At 35.2% G+C, this 25,762-nt stretch overlaps 1 protein-coding gene across 7 annotated transcripts in view; it reads left to right on the forward strand.

Moving 5' to 3' along the window:
* The window catches only part of itpr1b (inositol 1,4,5-trisphosphate receptor, type 1b), a 163,042-nt gene that overhangs the window by 6,935 nt on the left and 130,345 nt on the right, over positions 1–25,762 (forward strand). For 6 of the 7 annotated variants that reach the window (XM_067387904.1, XM_067387899.1, XM_067387901.1 and 3 more), the window contains exons 3-9: positions 4,163–4,233; positions 20,035–20,150; positions 20,402–20,488; positions 20,724–20,882; positions 22,576–22,674; positions 23,047–23,130; positions 23,236–23,382. In XM_067387904.1, coding sequence (XP_067244005.1) covers positions 4,163–4,233; positions 20,035–20,150; positions 20,402–20,488; positions 20,724–20,882; positions 22,576–22,674; positions 23,047–23,130; positions 23,236–23,382 — 763 coding nt within the window. Of the gene's footprint in view, positions 1–4,162; positions 4,234–8,553; positions 8,598–20,034; positions 20,151–20,401; positions 20,489–20,723; positions 20,883–22,575; positions 22,675–23,046; positions 23,131–23,235; positions 23,383–25,762 lie in introns of those variants that run through there. The other variant, XM_067387903.1, reaches the window with a different exon arrangement.

A 25,762-nucleotide genomic window follows, 5' to 3' on the forward strand; every position in this document is an offset into this window, starting at 1 on the left:
GTCTCAAACTCCATTGTCTCCTCCTTCTTATATAAATCTAATTTGTTTAAAAGACCTCAGAAGAACAGGCGAATCTCAATACAACACCGACTGTTACGCAACAGTCGGGATCATTAATATGCACGCCCCCAATATTTGCATATGCTAGCTCATGTTCAAGGCATTAGACAAGGGCAAAACATCTGGATCTGAGACTAGGTAAACAAGCAAGGACAATAGCAAAAAATGGCAGATGGAGCAATAATAACTGACATGATCCATGATATCATGATATTTTTAGTGATATTTGTAAATGGTCTTTATAAATGTTTCGTTAGCATGTTGCTAATGTACTGTTAAATGTGGTTAAAGTTACCATCGTTTCTTACTGTATTCACGGAGACAAGAGCCGTCGTTATTTTCATAATTAAACACTTGCAGTCTGTATAATGTATAAATACAACTTCATTCTTTATAAATCTCTCCAACAGTGTGTAATGTTAGCTTTAGCCACGGAGCACTATCAAACTCATTCAGAATCAAATGTAAACATCCAAATAAATACCATACTTGCACGATTAGACGAACACTTTGTAAAGATCCATTTTGGGGGTTATATTAGCTGTGTGAACTTTGTTTATGCTGTTTAAGGCAGTTGCGAGCTCCGGGGGCGGGGAGCACGAGAATTTAAAGGGGCCGCAGCCTGAATCGGCGCATATTTAATGATGCCCCAAAATAGGCAGTTAAAAAATGAATTAAAAAAAATCTATGGGGTATTTTGAGCTGAAACTTCACAGACACATTCAGGGGACACCTTAGACTTATATTACATCTTTTAAAAAGACGTTCTACGGCACCTTTAAAGACCGTCAAAATGGAATTTTTTGTTTGAATTTTAGGATAAAATGGACAGACTTTGAAAGATGACACTTTGTTTCTTATCGAAAGTAACAAAACGCGGAGCTTATTGCGATTATTGGTGGTTAGGCTATAACGCTGTATTCGTCATGTACACATGAGACACTGGACAAATATGTGTACCGTTACACCCTTAATTTCTATTTAATCAAATGTCAAGGAAGATAAATTAGTTTTATGATTTAAGTGAGGTCAACTTTAACAATGGGCCAGGGCTGGACAGGGGCAGCAGGGGGGCGAAACTTTATGCGAAACTCATGATTGCGCAGATTCTTATTGAAATTACTGTATTTTTACCCTTGAAATTCCATATTGCATTTTAATATTTCAATGTAGTATTATATTTTCCCACTTTCTATGCCTCTATCAGAAAAGACCTGTGGCCTATTTTGGACAGCAACCCACCAGTTACAGAAAGTAGAATAATAAAATGGTATTAATACAGGACAAAACGTTGCTAAAAAATGGCAGTAGTTGTGGCCTCCCCCGTTTGCTTTTCTGTATTCTGCTCCAGCGTTCCTTGCCGAAATTGAGCCAAGTCTCAACGCTGCCCTTTTCATGTCCTTCCCCTGGAAATGAGATTGTGGCGTCTTTTCTTAATCACACCCTGCCACCTCCTGGCAATCAGCCCCCCTTTGCCAGCCTGCGTGATGTGATCGCACACATCACTACCCCACGTCACCCACCCATCCATGGCAACAAAAGCAAGCGTGAGGCTTTGAAGAACAAGAATGTTGACAGATCTCGTTTGTCAAGAAACTGTTGTGCAGTTGTTGTGCCTTGTAATCACTTTCTCTGCCTTTCTACCATGCGCACATGCTCGTGAGCAACGGCTATTTTTAGCCACACTGGCATATGCAGTGTGTAGTGTTTGTCTCGGTGCTACCGAGCGACCTTAGCAGGGATGGGATAATGAGCCACCTGGCCTGCAGCTGGGCACAGGGAACCAGAAAGGACACAACGGCGATGTGATGAGAACTGGCAGTTGTGGTGCGTGTGTGGCTGCGTCAGTCAGGTACAACCGGACCAAAGGCCGAAGCCACCTGTCCATTAGTCCCTGGAGAGTGTGAAATTCATTTATGGTGAATGGATGACAGCTGGATGCAAATCGCGTATAGACTTGTTGCTGGTTCATTTGAATAACTTTGACAGTATTCAGTGTTTTGAAGCCTCTGAATACTTTTAGACTTCTTGTACAGAAACTATACACAATTATTGTGTTGTAAAACCCTAGTTGGCTGCCTACATATTGTGTCCCACAGTTAGTTTAAACACTAGGGGTGTAAATCGGACAGTTCATCATGATTCGATACAATATCGATTCTCATAGCCAGCGATTTGATATTTTCCGATACCTCAAAAAGTTCTGTGATACGATTATGATACGATTCGATCAATATTTCGATATTTTGAGCCTATTTTACACAACCAGTTACATTTTTATTAACTCACAACTGCAACCAAAATATATAACAAACATTTATTTTAAAATGTCACATCCTGAACCCTGATTGGGACATCAACAAATAAAAAATTCACACAGTAATCTAATGACATCTTATGACATGACAACAGTCAAGAGAGTATTTTAGTTCTGTGCTAAAATGTGTAATGTCAAAAAACTGATAAACAAGGAATACATACACACACACACACACACACACACACACACACACACACACACACACACACACACACACACACACACACACACACACACACACACACACACACACACACACACACACACACACACACACACACACAAACACACACACACAAATATAATTAAAAGACATTTCTTTTAAATGTATAGCGCAGGTTTTTAATGAAGCAACAACATATTATAGGTAGGACAAAACAAGACAGGCTATTAATATTCTTTCATTGTGCAAATGTACTATAAAGGCTCTAATACAGAGCGGCACAATTTTCTCAATATTTTGATTTTTTTTGCACCCTCAGTTTCCAGATTTTCAAATAGTTGTATCTCGAACAAATATTGTGCTATCCTAACAAACCATACATCAGTGGTAAGCTTATTTATTCAGCTTATTTACATAATTTTATATAATTAAAAAATTTACCCTTATGACTGGTTTTGTGGTCCAGGGTCACGTATATACACACAGTATAAATAACTGTTAGCAACTTTAAGCTGGTGTATATATATACCAGAATTAAAGTTGCTTACAGTCAGAGAGTTTTACTGGATTTTCACTTTTGAAAATTTACATGAATGTTACCAGATATAGTCTATATTGCTACAGATATTGATTATTGATAAATTAAGCATATAGTTTTGTTTGGCATTTTGTACATTCCCAATTCCCGTTCATCCTCCCAATTCCTGTTCATCCTCCCAATTCATCCACAAATGTGGTCCAGAACTTACTGGTTCCTTTTTTCATGTGTTTCCTCCTCCGCCCAAACCCAAACAGGAATTGTGTCTTGTATTCTGACCACCTCATATCCCTATTTTCTGTTATTTTTTTTAATTTGAGAGAAGTTGGCAACCATAACAGTTCTGTTCATATAGGCTCAGCTGACTCACTTTGGTTATAATGTTTCATAACTGAACAGATATGTATTTGCTGCTGTGTGAACATAGCCAATAAGAGTTAGATTTCCAGTGACTCATTCTGGCTTGTAGAGATATGGAGAAAGTATAATGAGAGGCAAATTTTGGTGTCATTACATTATCACTGAATGATTTAATCTGCATAAATTGAATACATTTGCTCTTAACAAGTGGAAAAGATAACACAGTGGCTCGTACATTTAAGCAGATAAACCTTTCAGGAAACACAAAAACCTCTTGATTTGCTAATCGTTTCTCTTTCAGACTTTCTGAATGCTAATACTCCAGTACTTCACATGTAAGAGAAATTTAATTGAAGAAAAAACAACCCTACCCAATATTTCTAACCGTATTTCTAACCAATTTACCTTGAGCAATGGGCTGTCTTTTTGAGCAGTCATTCATATATATATTATATATATATATATATTTTCATATATTTTCATATATGCATAAAGTAGAGGCAGGAACATTCTCATTCTGTAGAGCATTTTATTGTACAAAAATTTGCATAAACTCCTGTGCAAAAGTCCTTAATATATTCCCCCTCTCTGAGCTCCGAAGTCCCTTTCCCCCACAATCAGTGCAGAAAATGTGAAAAATAGATGTATTAAAATGGAGATACTCAATATGCTGCCAGTTCCTCCAGAGAAGTTCTCTGACTCATGTCTCTCATCTCTGCAGTCTGGTGGATGACCGCTGTGTGGTGCAACCAGAATCTGGGGACCTAAACAACCCTCCTAAGAAGTTTCGAGGTAAGGCCACAATTATGTCTCAATAACTGCAGACTCTGGGGTGTTTTACAGAAGTATTTTTGAAAACTCACAATTCATCCTGTGAAACCACTTTGAAATCAGTTATTACTTTAACATTGAAATGGTACTTTAAAAACTTTTAGCGGGCTCCTCCCCCTGGTAGGCAGTGTCATGTTTCATATTGCAAAATTTTTTTCAACTATTTTATAATCAGTTTTTTCTAATCTTGACAAAACGCACATATTGTCGGAAAAGTCTGAGACTCAAGGTTCCACTCAGTAAAATCCCCAGAGTTAAATCAACACTGCTCGGAGTACATATGTTCCCTCTCTAAATAGTGTTAAAGTAACAGTGAAAAGAGTTAAAGTTAATGAGATAATTAAGCAATTAATAAGACTGTGACTGAAGTCAGTTGTAGTTCTTGTGTTTCTCTTTTCTTTAGTGATTCTGCTTGTTAACAGCAGGTGTTCATCACTAATGCACAATCATCACTTAATTAATTGTTTAATTATCTCATTAACTTTAACTCTGCTTCAGTGTTATTTTAACACTGTTTAGAGATGGACCATATGTACTCTGAGCAGAGTTGATTTAACTCTGGAGATTTTGCTGTGCACAATTGGTGACTGTTTCGTGATAGAAGTGATATTGTGACAGAAGTGTATTAATTTGTTACAAAAGAAAGCATGAAATGTGTGTGTCGCCCGGTGGCTATTTTTAATATTTTAACTTCAATTTTTGTGATATCAACTTCAAATTTGGAACACAACTTGGTTAGACATATGGCTTTGATTTTCTAGCAATATTAGAGTAAAAACTATTTTGTAAAATATAGATTTTGTATAAAATAAAAAATGTTTTCACTTTAGTAATAATCTACTGAGTGTCTTTAAGAGCAACTTCATGCATTTTCAAGTATATGCTCAAAAAGGGTGGTGACAGTTAAGGGGTTAAAGGAGTTTTGTGTGATGTTGTTGTTATTGTGTGCTGTGGTGTTATTATCCAGTCATCTTGTCAGAGATTGTGTGGATGTCCTTTGGCCATGCCACTTTTAGCACACTCACACTTGTTTATCAGACTGGTCTCATTGAAAAAACGTGCTTCCAAAACTCCTTCAAAACTCTAGAAACATACCTATACATACAGTTCACTGCAGTTTTTCAAGCTGAAATGAACACTAGTGGCTGTAAAACAACTTTTATTCATTTTCTCAAGTTTTCCCAGATTTTTTCCAAGTAGTTCCTTGCACAATGCTATGTCATGACTTCAAAACACTTTTACCATTAGTGCATGGTTTGCAAAGTAATACACTTTTACGTTTACATCATATAACCAGCTCTATATGTATGGCTTTTCTGACATAGTAAACTTGCTCAGTACCTCACCTGGTAAAGCATGGCACTTGTGATGTGAAGTGCTTGAGTCCCATGAAACACAAATCATGATAAAAGACTTTCAGAAGCAAGCTAAAATGGCATGGTTGTGTTTTTATCTCACAAATGATTTTGTCAACACTATCGGTTAGGTTTAGGGTATGGTTTAGTGAGGTGGTACAGTATTTTCAATACATTTCATGTCTGAAATGCAGCGATATGCGCAATAACCAACGTAATTTCATTTTGCAGCCACGTTTTTCTAAAGAGCCTCACCCTGGGTTATGGTTTTTCTTTGAAGCAAGATAGTTGTTGAATAGGAGACAGAATGGAAATCCCTGTTGCCTTTGTAACACTTTTAAAATGTGCTATATAAAAGTGCTGTTGTCTATTTGTGTTTTCACTTGAATGATGTCTCACCCAATTTTGGCAAAATAGAAAGATCAGAGATGGTGTTATATTCAATATAGTGCAAATTAGAATGTGATGCATTTGTCTTTTGAGAGAAAGCTCATTTAAATGTGCTCCTTTTGCAGAGTTTAGTTCCTGCAGTAACACACACGTCTGTCATTTTCTGCTGAACTTGAAGACCTTGATTAGCTGGTTAAGGCATGGTTGATGGAACTGGAAATAAACTCCATAGTAATGGAGCTCTTCAGGAGCAGGATTGAGCTGTGATTTTACTTTTGTGTGGTGGAAAAGGGACTGATTCTCCTTAAAGATGAAACCTGTCAGTAGTTAGCTAACCATGTCCTCAAGGCTGCTGTTTTGAAAAAAAGCCCTAGTCATCATGGGAGAAACTTACAGTAGCTTGATATGTTAGGGATGCCTAGATCAGAATTTTACAGCTGATTAATGATTTCTAAAGTCTCCAAGTAGGCTTGCATCTTTTGAATCGTGACAATTTGATTGTTTATGCGATCAGCAAAGTTGAGGGACTACAGATCATGTCATGGGGCTTCAATTATATCATGTGTAGCAGGGCTACACAAGAGTTGTTAATGTTATGGGCCACTGGCAGCACTATAAAAGGTTTTGATTAGGTATGATTTTGCCTCAGTAAACTCCTAATTACTGCTTATTAATAGTTAATAAGGTAGTTGTTAAGTTTAGGTATTGGGTAGGATTAAGGGATGTAGAATAAGGTCATGTAGAATAAGGCATAAGTACTACTAAATATCCTAATAATATGCATGATAATATAAGCAACTGGATAATAGTGAGAATTGGACCCTAAACTAAAGTTTTACCAAAGCTTTCTTTTTAAGTTAACCTGGAATTGTATTTGAAGTTGTAACATCTGCATTAAATGGTTTTATTCCAGTCAAAAAAGTAATTTAATTGGACTAATTTAGGTGACTAAAACTGACAGACTAGGTTACACCAACAACAGTCTTTTTTATAGGTTAGGTAATGTAGAAATAGAATTTGGAGGTAAAAATGTCAGGTTAACACTTTTTCAGTGTGGAAACGTTAGTTGGCATGATATTAAAATTCACATTATCTATTTTTTAAATGCGTCTTAATCTTATTGTGAACAATACATTCATGCATAATGTTTATTAACTATACATTCAGTTGTAATATTTACACATCAATATTGTTGAGCACATGCATATTTGTGCAAAACATAACAAAATATGCAATTGCCAAAGCCTTATAGAACAATTGAAGAAGAAGAAAAAAATTATATATAAATGTGTGCGTTTGTGTTTTTATACACACAATGAGTAGAAGGATAGAATCATTAGGCAAATACAAAGATTGCAAAGTTACAGTTAATCTGTTACAGGCATAATAATTACTTTTTTAAATGCTTTATATATATGCTTTAAATATGTTGAAATAGTGATTATATTATATTATATTATATTATATTATATTATATTATATTATATTATATTATATTATATTATATTATATTATATTATATTATATTATATTATATTATATTATATTATATTATATTATATTATATTATATTATATTATAGGCCTCAGTATATTCCCATCTCTACATAGCATGCAAAAGAGAGCAGCGAGTCTGTGAAATGATTACTGTCATCTGTCACTGAAATGGTAATGGATAAAACAAGCATGTAAATAGGGTTTGAAATGTGTGTCACTGTCAACCGGTAAAGTCAACTGTCATTGCCAGCTGTTTAAGGCTTCAGTGGTGCTTTGCATGTGAAGTGTTCAAGCCTTTGCCAGTGACACTGCTGCTCATTTTTGTCTGTTTAATATCCGGAGTCTTTGCCCAGTCTGAGGGGTTTCTTTCTGTGACGTTGATGTTTTGACGTGCTTCACGATGTTGTATTACCTTTTAAGTCCAGCTGAGGTGCTTGAATGCACATACCATATGTAGAACTTTTTTCTTTACAATCCTTACATTTTTGAGGGTCGTTTATATTTCTCATAATCGCAATAAAACTGGAACTTGGCTTCAAGTCAGTGATTCTTTCTGTCCAAATCTGTCCTGCTACAGCGTGAAGCTGCTGAAGCGGTGGAGTCCTCCTCTTCAGGAGAAGCTTTCTGCATATTTGGCTTGAGGAATTGAGAGAGGGTTCAAATATTCTGCACTTCTGTATCATTTTTTTCCCCCCCTGAAGTCCACTTTGAATATTAGTCCAGGCTCCAAAAGAAGTTATAATTTAGTTTGACATTTTCATTTTCCATCCTTTCTCTGACCCTTAAAATTAGCTGCTTTTGCAACTATACGTTTAAAGGACTAGTTCATTCAAAAATGGAAAGTCTGGCATTGTTTGCACACCTTCATGTTGTTCCAAACATAAAATTAGTTTTTTTTTTTTTTAGCTGCTCTTTCTCTAAACCATTCTGGTTCCTAGAATGATAAAAAAAAAACAACTTTATCTTTCATGAACATGGTCCATATGACACTTCTGAAACCATGTGCTAGTTTTGTGTGTTATTATGTATTGAAGATGTTCTGCCGCTGTAGCTCCATTCACTACTGTTTAAATGTTTGGAGTTGGTAAGACTTTTTAATGTTTTTGAAAGAAGCCTCTTATGCTCACCAAGGCTGCAGTTATTTGATCGAAAATACAGTAAAAATTGTGAAATATTATTACAATTTAAAATGACAGTTTTCTATTTTAATATATTTTTAAATTATTTTTTCCTGTGATGGCAAATCTGAATTTTCAGCATCATTACTCCATTCTTCAGTGTCACATGATCCTCAGGAATCATTCTAATATGACGATTTGTTGCTCTGGTTAATATGATCAATGTTGAAAACATCTGTGCTCATTATTTTTGGAGAAACTCTGATATTTTTTTTTCCAATCTAAAAGTCTATACTGTAAATTCTGATGATTTTAGTGTGTCCTTGCTGAATTTCTTGAACTTAATTTTTTTTTTTTCGTTTTGCACTTTTTTTTTTTTTTTCTTGAAATATATTGGGGCCTTTAGTGTTCTTGTACTTTATGCAATGAGCTGTGTGATACTCCGAACAGCAGATCAGATGCTCCTGACACTGCTCTCTATGGTTGATCATGAGAATGAGTGAATGTGGCAGATGGATGGGTCTTTGTCAGCATGTTTTGTATGGTTCTATGTGTTGGCGTTTGCTCAGGAGTTTATTGTGTGTATCGTAGCGTGTCCATGCGTGCCTGTCAGTTTGATTAGACCATCACTTTGGCTTCAGTGTGACAGATTTTGATGGAAAGATCAGATGTTGTATTTTTATAGAGAATGATGGATGAAGCTGAGAGTAAGACACCTCTATAGTTAGCCGGCTAGATGGTTGGTTCTCCCTGTCTGGTTTAATATATCCTCAAAAGACTCATAGAAGGGCAGAATGTTTAGCATTTGATCTTTTAGCTTTGACCGACATTAAAAGCTAACACAAATTCTCTCTATAGAGACAACTCTGTATCGAGAAACAAACACAAACAGTGAATTTCAATGACTACTTGAAAGAAAAAGAAAAAAAGGTCATTATTTTATTTTATTTAAATAATGAATTTATTCATTTAAAAATCTGCATGGTTTTATATTTATTTATTTTAAAATGCAGTGTGACATTGTTGGAGAACAGCCAATCACATTACTTGAAACATAGTGAAACTGCAATTCTCTTCTTTCTCTGTTCAGGGACTCATTATTCCATTTCTGTTCATCAAATGTCTGTGAAATTTGTTCAGTTTTTGTCTGTTGTTGAATGGTAGTATTTCCTACCCAGTTCCCTTACACTGGTCTTTTATGACACTGGCAGCTAAGCAGTCATGCTTCTTCATGCACTGTAACAAAAAAATTGGCCTCCTCCTTCAGCTATTCTCCACCCAGCTACTGTTTCAGGCTTTTATCATCTCTTGTCTGCCCTCTTCTGCTACTTGACACCCTGAGTTTGTCTGAAATGACTTCAGTCTGCCAAAATTCAGTCTTCAAAGCCTCACATATGCTTAACCTTTTCTAAAGATCATTTCATAATCTGACAAATGTTAGACTTAAGAACATTCTGGCCTAGAGTTCAGCAAATGACTGGCTCAAGTAAAGTAGAATTTATTAATGGGATGGTTCACCCAAATTTACTCACCCTCATGTCATTCCCAACCTAAGATGTTGTTTTTTTTTTTCTTTTTTTTTTTCTGTGTGTTTATACAGTCAAACCAAAATTTATTCAGACACCTTGAACATTTCATTCATTAATACAGTTTATTCACTATAGTTAAAAAAATGGTAATACAATATGACAAGATCTCAGAATTAAACCGTCAGAAAAAAATAATCTTTATTATGTCTGATAAACACAAAACATGGTCAGGTCAAAGTGTCTGAATAATTTTTGGTTCCAAATTTGTATCAATTTTACTGGTAGTCCACTGTATGAAGATTTTTTTGGGTATAATATGTCACAGTTTACTTTATTTTGCTATCCTCACTTACATAAATGAACTATAGTGTCCTGCACCCACTAGTAAAAATATAAAAAATGTCTGAATAATTCTTGGTTTGACTGTGTAAATATGTTCCATCATAATTATATGTTACAACATAATTATTATAATTTAATTTTTTTGTTGAATTATTTCTTTAAGTTTATTCTCAGGTTAAAAAAAAAATCCTAAAACCCCCCAAAATCCAACACTTTATATTAGAATATTCAAAAAAATATTCAGGACATTAGCCAAACACAGTTATGGCTGCAGAGGCAAAACATTCTGCAGTGTCATTGATGGAAATTAGACTTAATTGGATGTATCTAGGCAAATACAAAGCGCCTTGATGAGTTTGTGATATAGCAAGGTCATGTTTGCTCTGATCATAGTGTTCTTTTGAACTGTTAGCTGTGAATGCAGCAGATGGCTGTCACATTATTACTGATACCATATGTAAATATTATGAAAAGTACCCATTTCATTACTGGCTTTGAATGACATTAGCGGCTCCGAACGCAGGCAGATATGCACATAAAGTCTTACTGTAACCAGCTGCAGGTGTTAGTATAGTCATAATCTTGTGGTGAAGCGTTTGAATAGAAAATTTTCTCATGAACTAAGGTAAACTGAAAGTGTAACTAACTAGTAGGGTTCGCAGTTCAAACGCTTTTCACAGGGAAGCATTGTTTCCTACTAACTTAACTGCATTTTTCAGTTGTGTGAAAGTGGCTTAGCTGTTTTCTTAATAGTGTAGATTATGGAGTCTTTTCATAATGGTGTAGTTTATGGTGTCGTATATGAAGTCGTTCATGATTTGTAGATTTTATTCATTTTAAAAATCTTCAGGAAAAATGTGTGTTTTAATAAAATATATTTATATATTTTTATATATATACATTTATAAAATGAGTTTTCAAATATCTTCATTTAGTTAGCTATTTGAAGTCAGTGTTTTGTGTAATGTAGTTATAACTACTTTTTCAAAAGGCTTTTTTCTTGAGTAGGTTTTAAGGCTCTGTGTCATGTTTATATGCCAGGCTGGAGTTTTTTTGTATTGAATGTCTAAATTACAGTATTTTAGGCCTGGTGTTGAAATGGATACAGAGGCTGGAACAATGAAGCTCTTGTGTTGTGATTATAGAGATGATCATGGTCTCCTGCTCCCAGCTTCAAAAAATCTCTAGCCAAAGATGGACAGTGTGTAAATGTCCTTGAGGTAAACGTCCTTTTTTAGGGTTAAATAATTAAATATGTTCATTTTTAATTTAAATTTTGCTATTGCTGGTGTCTTAACACAGCTGCCACACACCACTGAACAAACATCTGCTGATGCACTTCCTGTTTGATTAATGAGGCACAGCTGTGTAGATGGACAGACACATTAGGCCTGAGGTCTACCACAGGTTTCTCATTCAGGATGAGACAAAGTTGAAACTATAGACAATGACTTCGGCCTAAATGTCAAATACAAGATTAGAACTACAGCGTCAAATTGAGTGGTTGGTAATGTTTTGTGTGAAGTAGCTAGATATTAGATATTCAGGTTACCGTGATTTTACTAAGCAAGACATGTTCCTGGAACAACATTCCTGTTTGATCCCTATCCCTACCCCAAAACCTAACCCTACCCGTAACTTATCCCTAAAATCAGAGGGAAAAGAATAACACTGATGTAGAAACACCAAACCTTGGTTGTAATCATAACCTTGACATAAACTGTAAATTTGTCCCTCAAATCTGATTGGTTGGTTGATTGGAATGTTGTTCCAGGATCAACAAACAAGTTTTTACTTGGTGAAATCACGTTCACCTAGATATTCATGGGATTTGTTTCATGTAAATTGGCTGTTATTGCAGTGGGGTTGAGTATTTCTCTTTAAATGCATTTTAATTTTAGACATAGTTTTCACATTCATTTATATATATGGGTTATTGACAAATAAGGTTTTTAAAAGTGTGTAAAAAAAAAAAAAAAAGATAATGGAGATATAATTAATTTTGAAGTTTTATTAAGTTAACAATGAGATTAAGCTTTTCTCATTTTTTACAAGAAAAAGACTTTCGGTTTAACCAAAATTTTTGTTTTTACCAAATGACAATATTTTCAAACAATGCTAGCAGGCTGATATCTAGCTAGCAAAAGGACAAGCAAACATTTTATATTTAGCACAAGTTTTTAAAATATTACAACATTTTCCATGTTTTATAGTGGTTGTACCGAATGACCTGATGTTTCGGAACGTCTATAAGTGAATGAAAACATGAATTTTTTAGATAGTTAAGAGAGAGTTAGTTACTTTGCTTCATGACCATGTGGACTTTGCAGGTATCTGAATGATGTCACATCCTGTCACATGATATTGACCGCATGACTTGATCCAAGATGGTCCCTTTATATTGGTTACTCCGAATGACGTCAACGAAATTAATTTTTCCGGACATTCTTTCTCATAACAAAGCAACGACTTCTACACATAATTTTAATACCATTTTGCACTGTGATAATATGATGTTATAAAATCATGCCTGAATAAAAAATATATACATTTATTACATTTTAAGATATTTTAATAACAAATGAAATGGCTGTATTGGCCTTTGGAAGGTTAAACCGATTGACCTTTTGACACTTTGAAATCTTTAAAATACCTAGTATGTAGCAAAATATAATTAAAATCTTTTGGATTCAATAAAAGAGATCTAGTTTTACTACCTTGCATACTTTTTTTTTTTTATTAATATTAAGGCCTTTGAACAAAAAAAAAAAAAAAAAGAGCCGTCACGTCATTGAGATATATATATATATATATATATATATATATATATATATATATATATATATATATATATATATATATATATATATATATATATATATATATATATATAAATGAATTTTTTTTAATTACACTTATAATTATATAATTATAATTATAATTATATATAGTTATAATTATATTGTATTTAAGCAGATATTTTATTATATATTTTATATATATATATTTATTTTTTTTAATTACACTACACTAATAATTATAATTATTTATATATCATTTTTATTATTTTTTTTATATTTTTTGTATTTAAGCAGACATTTTATTCATTGAAAAATCCACATGGTTTCGTTAGGAAAAATGCAGTACTATAAATATTATATTATATTATATTATATTATATTATATTATATTATATTATATTATATTATATTATATTATATTATATTATATTATATTATATTATATTATATTATATTATATTATATTATATTACACACATAATATTATTACTATTATAATTATATATAATTTTTTTATTCATTTTTTTAAGAAATTTGTGGCATTTTATGAACACTTTATTGCATTCCATTATGATACTGCTATTATGAGCAAGGCTGTAATGGGGAAAACACTTGAGTTTTTTCTGAGTCATAGAAGAATCCTTTTTTCCTCCTTTCTCTCTTCTGCTTTCTTCAGGTAGCTGTAGCACAACACTAGTAGCAGGGCTTTGCTCACTGTACTTCTGCTTTGAGAGAGTGTTACCACTAAATCTTTAGATCCCTCATGGTATTAATAGCCTGCTTAAGCTGTTTAAAAGACCTGGTTTCCAGAGAGCCTTAGAGTGTCATTCAAAAGTTTGCCCTTCCTTTCTGATCCTGGGTCACGGCCTTAAACGTATCCCAGGGTCCTGTGAGCATATTGTCCCGCTAGCATATTAGCTTCAGTCAAGAGGGACCCATTATGTTTTTGTCCTGTGAATTTTAGCGATGATCACAGTCAGGGCAACAAGGGCAACAAGATAGTGATCGCTGACCGTTGTTTCTGAGAGCTGTGCTAACACATTCATATCTAACACACGCTTTTTAAAGCTGTTGTTCAGTCAAAACGGATGGTTAGACTAAACCTATCATTAGACTCCTTCACATTACAATATTTTCTTCAAAAGAAAAGTGTCTTCAGTTGAAGGTCAGCTACAGTATTTTAAACGTTTACCTAAAGGTGTTTTTTGAAAATGTATCCTCTTAATTGTTCATCAGATGCCAGACAGGGCATTGTATCTCAGATTACTACAGAAAAAAACTACATGAAAAAAAAAAAATTTGAGAGTGAACATGAACATGAGTTTTTGTTGACTCTGGAACAGACATCAGCGTCACTTTTGATGTTAAAAAGTGGAAAGCAAAATAGTCATTAGGTGTCAAAGCAGGACTCATAAGTTTACAATATGTAATTGTTTGGTTACCCACATTCTGTAGAACATCTTGTTTTGTGTTCAGTAGAGGAAAGAATTTCACACAGGTTTGGAACAACTTGCGGGTGACTGAGGACAGAATTTTCATTTTTGGTGAACTATCCCTTTAAGTATTGTAGCGTTATGGGTCTTGCTTTGACACGTCATGGCACTATTTTACTTTGCGTTTGTGTGAATTTGTGAAAGTCTGCATATGGATATTACCATTAGTTTTCACTTCATTAAAAAAGAAACTGAAACTTTGCACGTGGTGGGCCTTTAGAGGACACAGAAAACTGTAAAGATAACTATATTAGTGTCCACACTTTCACACCATAACATTCTGTTTATAAAGCGTCCGCTGCAGTTTTGTTGTCTTCTGCTGTAAATGCTTTAAAATTTGCATTAAAATTCAGATTTTTCTCTCAAATCAGTTTTTTATCATTGATCAGCTAGAAAAAAATTCTGAAAGTGATAAGCTATGTTTTTTCTATCACCTTGTTTTTATATGCATTTTGAAGTATTGCATCAGATATGAGTGATAGAAACACAATTCCCTTAATTCGCGAAAAAGTTTTTATGCTCACTTGAGGAGGTTTTTGACTTGTGTGAAAAAGAGTTAATGCAAATAATGGGGGATAGAAATTCTGATGTTGTGAACATTAAACCAAAGTCCCTTTAAGACAAGTCATTTCACTCGGCGGCCATCTTTGAAACGCCTCTCGGGCATCCTGGGCATCATGCAATCTCTTTGAATGGGGAAACATCAAATTCTCCAAAACTGTTTGCCAACCTTACGATTAAATTTCATATTTGAAATCACCAATGAAATCTAACAACAACCGGCTCATAAATTTAGTTTCTAAACGCTCGAATCATGACAAAAAAACCTGTATTTTTCAGGCTGGATCAAGCTAATGCGCATGCGCAGACCTAAATGCGTGTCTCTTCAGAGGCACTCGTCTGACTGTTTCTATAGAAACCGGTGATTCTAACGGCCGCTGAAGTGATGCGTTGACTTTACCAGTCGGCGATTGGCTCTTATTTAGAAGGCGGGACTTATTCCGCCATATTGCGTGTTATACTTTCTCCCATTCAAAACAATATGAGTGACACGTCTTGTGTTATTCTATAGTCTTTGATTAAACCCATGTGATTGTTTCCACTGATGGTGTTTTATTTACTGTTGGTTACTAGGTTACCAAAACCATCTGCTTTAACAACAACTTGATGGAAACACGTAATTCACTTTTTTTTCATTCTTTTTTTTTTTTGTGAACTTTGAAAAGATTCGCTTCACGTTTGGATGGACACCCAGCTATAGTTGTGGTGTGAATTTTGCTATTCTCTTAGAGTTAGAATGATTATTAAAATGATTATTGAAACAGACCTTAACCCTGGACTTATTAAATATAAGAATTATCTATTGATTGTCTTCATAGGGATGCATGATATATATGTACCATACCGGTTATCAGCTGATGTTATTGGTTGATATTGGATATATATCAATATAGTAAAATGTTCCTCTTTTTTTGTTACATTTACAGTAGATTACCATTATGGTCATCTAATGCTCACTTAGTTCACCGAAAAATTAACTACTCACCCTCATATCGTTCCACACCCGTTAGACCTTTATTCATCTTCAGAACTCAAATTAAGTTATTTTTGATAAAATGCGATTGCTCAGTGAGGCCTCCATTGCCTCCATTGCCACTTTTAGATGTCCAGAAAGGTACTAAAGACATATTTAAAACAGTTCATGTTACTGCATTGGTTCAAACTTAATGTCATGAAGTGACGAGAATACTTTTTGTGTGCAAAAAAAAAAAAAAAAAAAAACTACTTTTTTCAACAATTTCTAGTAATGGCCGATTTCAAAACACTGCTTTGAAGCTTTACGAATCTTTTGTTTCGAATCAGTAGTTTGAAGCGTGCATCAAACTGCCAAAGTCATGCCTCCAGTGGTGAACCATTGAAATTTCGAAACACTTATGATGTTACTAAAATCACATGACTTTGGCAGTTTGATATGTGCTCCGAACCACTGATTCGAAACAAAAGATTTGTGAAGCTTCAAAACTTCACAAAGCAGTGTTTTGAAATCGCCCATCACTAGATATTGTTGAATAAAGTCATAATTTTGTTTTTTTGGTGCACAAAAAGTATTCTTGTCGCTTCATATCGTTAAAGTCGAACCACTGTAGTCATGTGAGCTGTTTTAAATATGTCTTTCTTAGCTTTCTGGGCATCTGAAAGTGTTAATTGTCTAGCTGGCAATGAAGGCCTCATGAACCACAGGATTTTATCAAAAATATCTTAATTTGTGTTTTGAAGATGAATGAAGGTCTTACGGGTGTGGAATCACATGAGGGTGAGTAATTAATGACAGAATTTTCATTTTTGGGTGAACTAACCCTTTAAAGTTAAATTACTGGTAAATGTAATATTTAGCAAATCTTCAAAATTCAGTGATGCCTATATTGACTCGCAGCAATTAAAATGGTTGATTTTTTTTTTTTATTAGACAAAATAGCATAGCGTTTTTTATATTTTAATACATTATTTTTTTTATCATTTTTTATTTACAGTATTATGAGCTCTTGTGTTCATTTGCCTCTTTACGATGAATCGCTTGCTGCTGTGTTCCTCATTTGTAAGTCGCTTTGAATAAAACCATCTGCAAAATGAACAAATGTAAATGTAAATTTTAATATCAGCCAGTTACGTGTTATCTGCCATTATATGAAAATATTATTCAGCTTATTGGTAGGCTATTAGCCCTAATGATAATGTTTCTGTACAAAGTACTTTACAATTAGTGTTACTATTGTAAAACCATAGTAAATGGAGTGGTGGAAGCATCACACTTTGAGGTTCCTGTTAATTGTGCATTTCTTTTTGTCCATAATTGTTTGATATCCTAGTGTTTGTTTTGGTGTGGTATGACATGACTTATCTCTGTGTTTTAGCATGCTAACTCCCTCTCATCTCTTCGCTTGACCTCGCGTTGCCCTCGGCACCATCAACCTATATTTCTCTTCCATCATTCCTTCCATTCCTCTTCTCACCATCATCCTCTGTCCCAAATTCTCCTCTCTTAACTTTCAACCTCCTGTCCTTCAGTGTTTCTTCTCATCTCCCCCCTCCACCCCTCGTTCCCTGGTCGCTAATCCCTGAGCGCTAGCGTAAGTGTTGGCCGCATTTCTCAGCTCGCTCTGTGGACGCAGTGCTATTTTTACCCGTCACACTTAATCATGTCCTCTTGTGTGTCTTCCCTCCCTTCCTGTTACTTTTTTTCTTCCTCTTATATGCTGTCAGGTAGCCTGGCTCTCAGTGCAGTCCAGTCCCATCATGATAACATTGTAACTGGTTCTCAAGGAACGTAACTTGCTGGTTAACACGATAATATCTCATCCTCAAAGTTTATATGTGTGACAAGAAGAGCTTCCTATTCTGTGTAAGGCTGTAATGTGGGAAACACTAACTGGTTAGTGTGCTGTACCTCACAAAAATATACCATGGTAACCATAGTTTCTGCTAGATTACCATAGTTACATCAGCTGTTGTTACAGCTGTGTAAACATGGTCTGCTCTATTCAATGAATCAAATAAAAATTCTGATTCAGTTATTACTTCAGTTGCAACTTGTTTGCATTTATATCAACAGTTGTAACTTGTATCAATTGTATTTTACTGGACACTAAGCTTGGGGTTTGTTAGATTCAACTCGCCTTGAAGTTAAACTGGCAATGTGACCGAGTCATTTAGCGAATGTGAGACAAACTTGAATCCTCTTGTGTCCTCCTTTGGAAACTAAATGAGTTGTTGTAGTCAGTTGTGCCTGCAGTCACAGGTACCCTTATCATTTCATAGAATAATAAAGAGTACAATTAAATGGGCCGCAATGTCTCAAATTAACCTGCTTATCCTTTCTAAAAATGGCTAAATACACCTTGGTGAATCAGTACTGATGGATATATATTGCAGTTTTTGTTTCATGTTTGAAAGGTCAGTTAGTCCAGTGAAACTTAAGCAGTTTCCAGGGGGATTTGAATTTTTTTTAATTTTCAGTATAATAAATAACAGATTACATTTTTTCTTTCTTAATTAGATATTTTGAATGTACTTAGCAGTAGTGTTCATGTATTTTTAAACTTACTCCTGTGCCTTTGTCAAATTTACTTTATAGATATTATCATATGTAGTCAACCATGTCCTGATTTTGTTTAGTCAAGTTTTAGTCAACTAAACATCTGGGAATTTTAGTCTACATTTGGTCAATAAAACTAACATTGTTTCCTCCTTCTTATATAAATCTCACTTGTTTAAAAGACCTCTGAAGAACAGGCGAATCTCAATATAACACCGACTGTTACGTAACAGTCGGGATCATTAATATGTACGCCCCCAATATTTGCATATACCAGCTCATGTTCAAGGCATTACACAAGGGCAGCCAGTATTAACGTCTGGATCTGTGCACAGCTGAATCATCAGACTAGGTAAGCAAGCAAGGACAATAGCAAAAATAACTGACATGATCCATGATATTTTTAGTGATATTTGTAAATTGTCTTTCTAAATGTTTCATTAGCATGTTGCTAATGTACTGTTAAATGTGGTTAAAGTTACCAACATCCAAATAAATACTATACTTACATAATCTGATGCATGCATGCAGCATGCATGATGAACATTTTGTAAAGTTCCATTTTGGGGGTTATATTAGCTGTGTGAACTTTGTTTATGCTGTTTAAGGCAAGCGCGAGCTCCATGGGTGGGGAGCACGAGAATTTAAAGGGGCTGCAGCCTGAATCGGCGCATATTTAATGATGCCCCAAAATAGGCAGTTAAAAAAATTAATAAAAAAAAACTCTATGGGGTATTTTGAGCTGAAACTTCACAGACACATTCAGGGGACACCTTAGACTTATATTGCATCTTTTAAAAAGACGTTCTACCACACCTAAGAAATTAATAGTGTTTAGCAGCAACAGCTGTTTGTTTTGGGGGGAAACCTCTAACCTCTTCATTTTTAAGGGAAGAAAACAAACCTTTTATTTATTTATTTTAATTTGGAAAATAATATTAATGATAATGCTAAATAATTAGTTTCTGGTTTGGTGTTGATGAAGTGGTACTTGAGCCTTCCTGACTGTGGGTGCACGTACTTAAAATTGTTTGAAAACTTTATTTACAGGTATTTACACAGTGTAAGAACTCGTCCAATAAGTGAAAAATGCTTGTGTGAACTTTTCATAAAGCACTTTATTTGCATTTTCTCTTTCCTTCCAGACTGTCTGTTCAAGTTGTGTCCAATGAACAGGTACTCAGCACAGAAACAGTTCTGGAAAGCAGCAAAACCTGGTGGAAACAGCACCACAGACACTGTACTACTCAACAAACTACACGTGAGTTCAATACGCTACACATTTTGGTTTTGTGGATCTGGGCATTTATGCTACTTGGGTAAGATATTATAAAATCTTTAATTAAATTTGACATAAGTGTAAGTGTATTTTAATATTAAACACGACCATTAAATATTGTTAATGTTCATTACATCTATTTCAAATAATTGTTGATTTTAAATGTTGTTTCATAAACTCGCTTCATGGCACTTACATTTATGTATATTGTCTTTTTCCCCTCTGTTTTTCAGCATGCTGCTGATCTAGAGAAGAAACAGAATGAATCGGAAAACCGGAAGCTGCTGGGAACGGTGATACAGTACGGAAACGTTATTCAGGTAGGTCAGCCAGCTGGCAGACGGGAGGCAGAGGGATCTCACTGTGCCACTGAGGACTTGGCAGGACAGGAATCCATTGTTCTGTGTCATTGAGCTTGCATTCATGCTCTTCATAATTCATCCTAATATAAGACAGTGTCATATGACTTCAGCATGTGACCTTAATTATGGTCATGTGTATAGCTAAAGGGGTTGTTTGTTTGCACTATTAATATCAGTGTTCTCCATTTCACAGCTGTTGCATTTAAAAAGCAATAAGTACCTTACTGTGAATAAACGACTACCTGCTTTGCTGGAGAAGAACGCCATGCGTGTGACGCTGGACTCAGCTGGAAACGAAGGCTCCTGGTTCTACATACAGCCCTTTTACAAACTCCGCTCCATAGGAGACAGTGTGAGTGGCAACATACACAGTTCAAATAGTTAACTGGGGTCAGATTTTTTGTAATTGTCCTGTCCTTCAACCACAGTGGAGATGAGCAGTGACAATAAATGCCGGCCTGCAAACTGGCTCAAATTATATAAATTCAGAACCTCACGCTTCAGACTCTGGTAGAATTCCTTGGTGTGAGGCTGAATTTGGAAGTAAATAAATTGAACTCTGATGTCAAATGGACTCTATGCACTAGGGGTTCTAAATGGCCTGAGCTGTAGTTACAACTCTTAAGACTCTGGAAAAGATGCGATCTGAACAGAACCAGACATAAAAATTTCACCATTTGCTGCATTAGCTGTTGTTGCATGGGGGCCATGGGGTGTCATCCGCTGCTGATCTCTGGGGTAAAGAGTGTTTTTTACATAAGGTCCCATTGACCGTTACATGATGTCAAAGCTCACATGATGTCAAAATTCCCCTGCTAATGTCATTAAAAATGGCCTATGTGGGAGAGAGCGACACTGTGACACTGCACCCCCATCATGGAAAACCACGGCAATGCTTTAAAACTGAACTGAACCTGGTCTTGTGGGATATAAATATGTGCAAAACTGAGGCACTATGAGAGATTAACAAATGTGTGGTATTCTTGAGGTTGTGAAGTTAACTAATTGAGCTTAAAGTTGGAAGTTGCAAAAGCCTTTTCTTCCCTAAACAGCTTATCGAATAAGAAAAAGTGTAGGGCAGGACTTGATTTTGTCCATGGGGAATTGATTGGATGGTTATGGTTTGCTATTGGTGGAGCTCATGTGAGTGACAGGTTGCCACACCTGTAAACACGTCATCAGAAAAGATAAGAAGTTATTTTGATTAAAAATTGCTAGGGCACTTGAATTGAAAAAAATAATAATAATGTGCACGGGTAAATCATTTATAATAAATACTGCAACATTCTAGAAAAACAAGAATTGTCATTTTGATTTCATGGTGACATTAAATATATTAAATTGTCACTTTTATTTTGAGATTAGTTGTTACTAGGTTTGACCGGTAGAAAATCATGCATTTAGTTATGGCACATAAAAATAGAAACATTTAATTTATTTAATATTAATAACTTTATTACTTAATTTAATGAGTAGTGTTAATTAAAAAAAAAACATACTTAATAATTAATAAATAATTATTATATCTTATCCTTGTTTTTTTTATAAATTATATCTTATACTTATTTATTATACTTCTGATTTTTCTTAATTTTTTAAAAATCTGTTTCTGTTTTCTTAATTTTATTCTGTGTACAGAGAGTCGTTGTGTATATACTCGTAAATAAACCAATAAAATTACAACATATTTATTTATTAATTTACTTATTATTTACTTATATGTATTTATACACATTTTACTAAATTTTCCCACAGAAGTCAAAGTTGTTGACATGACAGTCACTTTCATCATTTACTCACCCTCAAGTTGTTCCAAACCTGTATGAGTTTCTTTCTAATGCTGAACACGACAAGAATGCTGGTATCCAAACAGTTGATGGACCCCACTTCCATAATATGGGAAAAAAATAGAATGGAAGTCAATGGGGCCCATCAACTTGAGGGTGAGAAAAGATGACAGAATTTTCAATTTTGGGTGAACTATCCCATTAGTTTTGCACATACAACAACAATGCACAATTTTGAGTTTCATTTTTCTCTTTTAGGTTGTGATTGGGGATAAAGTGGTCTTGAATCCGGTAAACGCAGGACAGCCTCTGCACGCCAGCAGCCATCAGTTGGTGGACAATCCTGGCTGCAACGAGGTTTGTCTGTTTTTCTTTCAGTTTTATCTTTTTGTGTTGATGTTCATTACAAAATGTAGTGTGAATGTATGTAAATTACACTATTAGTACCATTCTGCTCTTAACGGCTTTGCAATAAGTGGTTTAAATGGAAACATACTGTCGGTAAATCAGCTCTTAATTAGCTTTAGCTGCATAAAAATGGAATTACTGTCCATGCAATTAGAACACTCTGAACCCAGTGTAGGCTTTTATGCTATGATAATGCTAATTTAAGATCAACTCTCTCAGCCGAAACATCTCTGTATTGTAAATGATTGTTTTTAGTAAGTGCTAATGTTCAAAAATACCATAGTTTATTTTAAGACTCTCTTTCACTTCCGTTCTTCTCAGGTGAACTCAGTGAACTGCAACACTAGCTGGAAGATTGTTTTATTTATGAAATGGAGTGACAACAAGGAAATCATTCTTAAAGGGGTAAACGCATGAAATATATTCTGAGGTCTTGGAGTTGTTGTTAAAGGATCATTTAGGCAGTTTTTAGAGTGTGATGGTGCTAATTCCTTCTTTGTGGTTGCTAAGGGTGACGTGGTTCGGCTGTTCCATGCCGAGCAGGAGAAGTTTCTCACTTGCGATGAACACAGGAAGAAGCAACATGTGTTCTTGCGAACCACTGGCCGCCAGTCCGCCACCTCTGCCACCAGCAGCAAAGCATTGTGGGAAGTGGAGGTGAGTTGCATGTTTTGTCATGAAACACTAAACTATATTTTCTGAGATTTTCTGTATTGCGCATCATGGAAAACAAAGTTACCATTCGTTAATTTTAGTTGTAGGAGAAAACTAGTTGTTATTTAACCTTTTTTAAACCTATTTTCAACTTCTGGGTTTAAATTAATCTTCGTGTCAACATTTCAGGATGTGGCGTTTTCTTACACCTATAGTACATTGTCTCTCATAATTATTCATTAGTTGCATCCCGCTTAATTATTCATAAGAACATGTATTGATTTTGCTTCAAATTGTACAGTCGCATACAGAGAGATGAATTAATGGATAGAAATTTAGTGATTGTTTTTGCTTTGTAAATATTTTTGCGTTGCATAAGTTCTCCTCCATAGAACCAGAGTCTTTGACACCAATGTGAATCATCCACGTTGTGACTGCAAATGGTCTTTATGGCCCTGTGAAATAACCGATCAAATGGCTTATAAAAATGCAGCAAATAAGCCTCAAAGATTCATAAAGATGCAAAAGTGCATTCATATATATTTTCGATGCAGAGTACAAATGTGAACGGCTGTGCATTTATTTGTGCATTCAATTATAGCTGTCACAGGATATGTATGTATTTGTGTAATTTACAGTGAGCTTACAAAACCATGTATAAAATATAGCTGCGAGCAGCAATTATCTTATTCATTTTAATCAAAATGGCTGAAAAATCACAAATACAATCACATGTAATATTATTAAATTGCTTATCACTTTTGACCAATAGGTGGCTCTGTTACCAAATTGATGTTGTGTGAGCAGACAATGGCTGAATCCCAAGTGGCACCCTAAACACTCAGTCTCTTTTTACGAGTCTGCACTTTCGTGACGTAACACCGCTTTGACTGTTGGGAAGAGGTCTGCCGCGGAGCTCGCACCAGTACATATCGGCCACAAAAAGGGTGCTCGTTAGCACCCTTCTGAAGCCTGGGTGTCCAAACTTGGTCCTGGAGAGCCACTGTCCTGCAGAGTTTAGCTCCAACTTACCACAACACACCTGCCTGGAAGTTACCTGTATGCCTAAAAACCTTGATTAGCTGGTTCAGGTGTGTTTAATTGGGGTTGGAGCTAAACTCTGCAGGTCCTCCAAGAGCAGGATTGGACACCCCTGCCCTAGTGTCTCGTGGACTTAATGGACACTCGCACATGGCAGCCATTGTAAGTCCACAAGACCATTTGGGATTCAGCCAATGACACATACAAAGTTTGGTGTCAATTTGGCAAACCGTTACAGTGTTACAGCCTCAGAATCAGCTTGGAACCATGCCATCAAATTTCGTTGATGTGTTATTCGAGAACAGTTTGGTCAATCGAAAAATGATCTGAAGATGATCTGAGCCAATTTTGGTGAAAATCGGACTAACGGTCTAGAAGGAGTTTGAAGTAGGTTTTCGTAGGAATTCAAAATGGTGGACAAGTCGACCGAATATGGTTTAATTGGTATTATTGTTCTCCGTATGACTCAAGGAATCTAACGAGACCAGTTTCATTAAAATTGGCAAAAGTAATCAAAAGCTATTTTTTAAAATGTAATTATAAATTTTGACCAGAAGGTGGTGCTGTTTTTAAACGTTTAGAGTACGTTCACAACATGATCCTGATGTTACATACAGTTTCACAACAACAAAATTTTGTAATGATATAATGTGTTCATTAAATACAGCTATTTATGACAAAATTCTAAATGGGTGACTCCCAAGATGGCCGATATGGAAAAATTGCATATCATTTGACTTGGTATGCTACACTGAATAAAATGCTACATGTTTTATGATTTTTGGGCAAATTCTTCAGAAGTTATAAGCAAAAATAACCATTTCATATCTCCTGACCAGTAGGTGGCGCTGTGTTGAAACGCTGCATGTAGCCACAGGTTATGCTTGTGATGACATGTACTAGGGCTGCGTTCCAGTTAGTTTTTTAAATGCCCTTCCCTCGCTAACTTCACTCGGTCTCGTTGACTCGGATGTACGTCATTGCTTACGTTGCACGAGTGCCCACTTCTGGCGGAACCTTTGTCTGGGCTGAACTGGAACGTCCTAAGCCCTTGATCACTTGGAATCCGCAATGGAGCTGATTTATTATTTATTTTTTCCCCTTACAAAATTGTTTAATACAGCATTCTATATGTATATATGTGTGTTTTAAATGTTTAAAAAATAATTAATATATCATAGAGTTGTTTGTGGTGGGGTAAATTAAACGCGATATGCGGTGACGTCACAATCGTGTTGCATTGTGGGTTATGGAGCTGCCTGAAGTGTACATATGACGTAGACTCACTCCCTCGGTCAAAATCGAGGGAGCGAGGATCTGTGCATATAAACTTCCCTCGTCC

This window comes from Chanodichthys erythropterus, chromosome 6 (assembly GCF_024489055.1).
Source record: "Chanodichthys erythropterus isolate Z2021 chromosome 6, ASM2448905v1, whole genome shotgun sequence".
Taxonomy (NCBI): Eukaryota; Metazoa; Chordata; class Actinopteri; order Cypriniformes; family Xenocyprididae; genus Chanodichthys; species Chanodichthys erythropterus.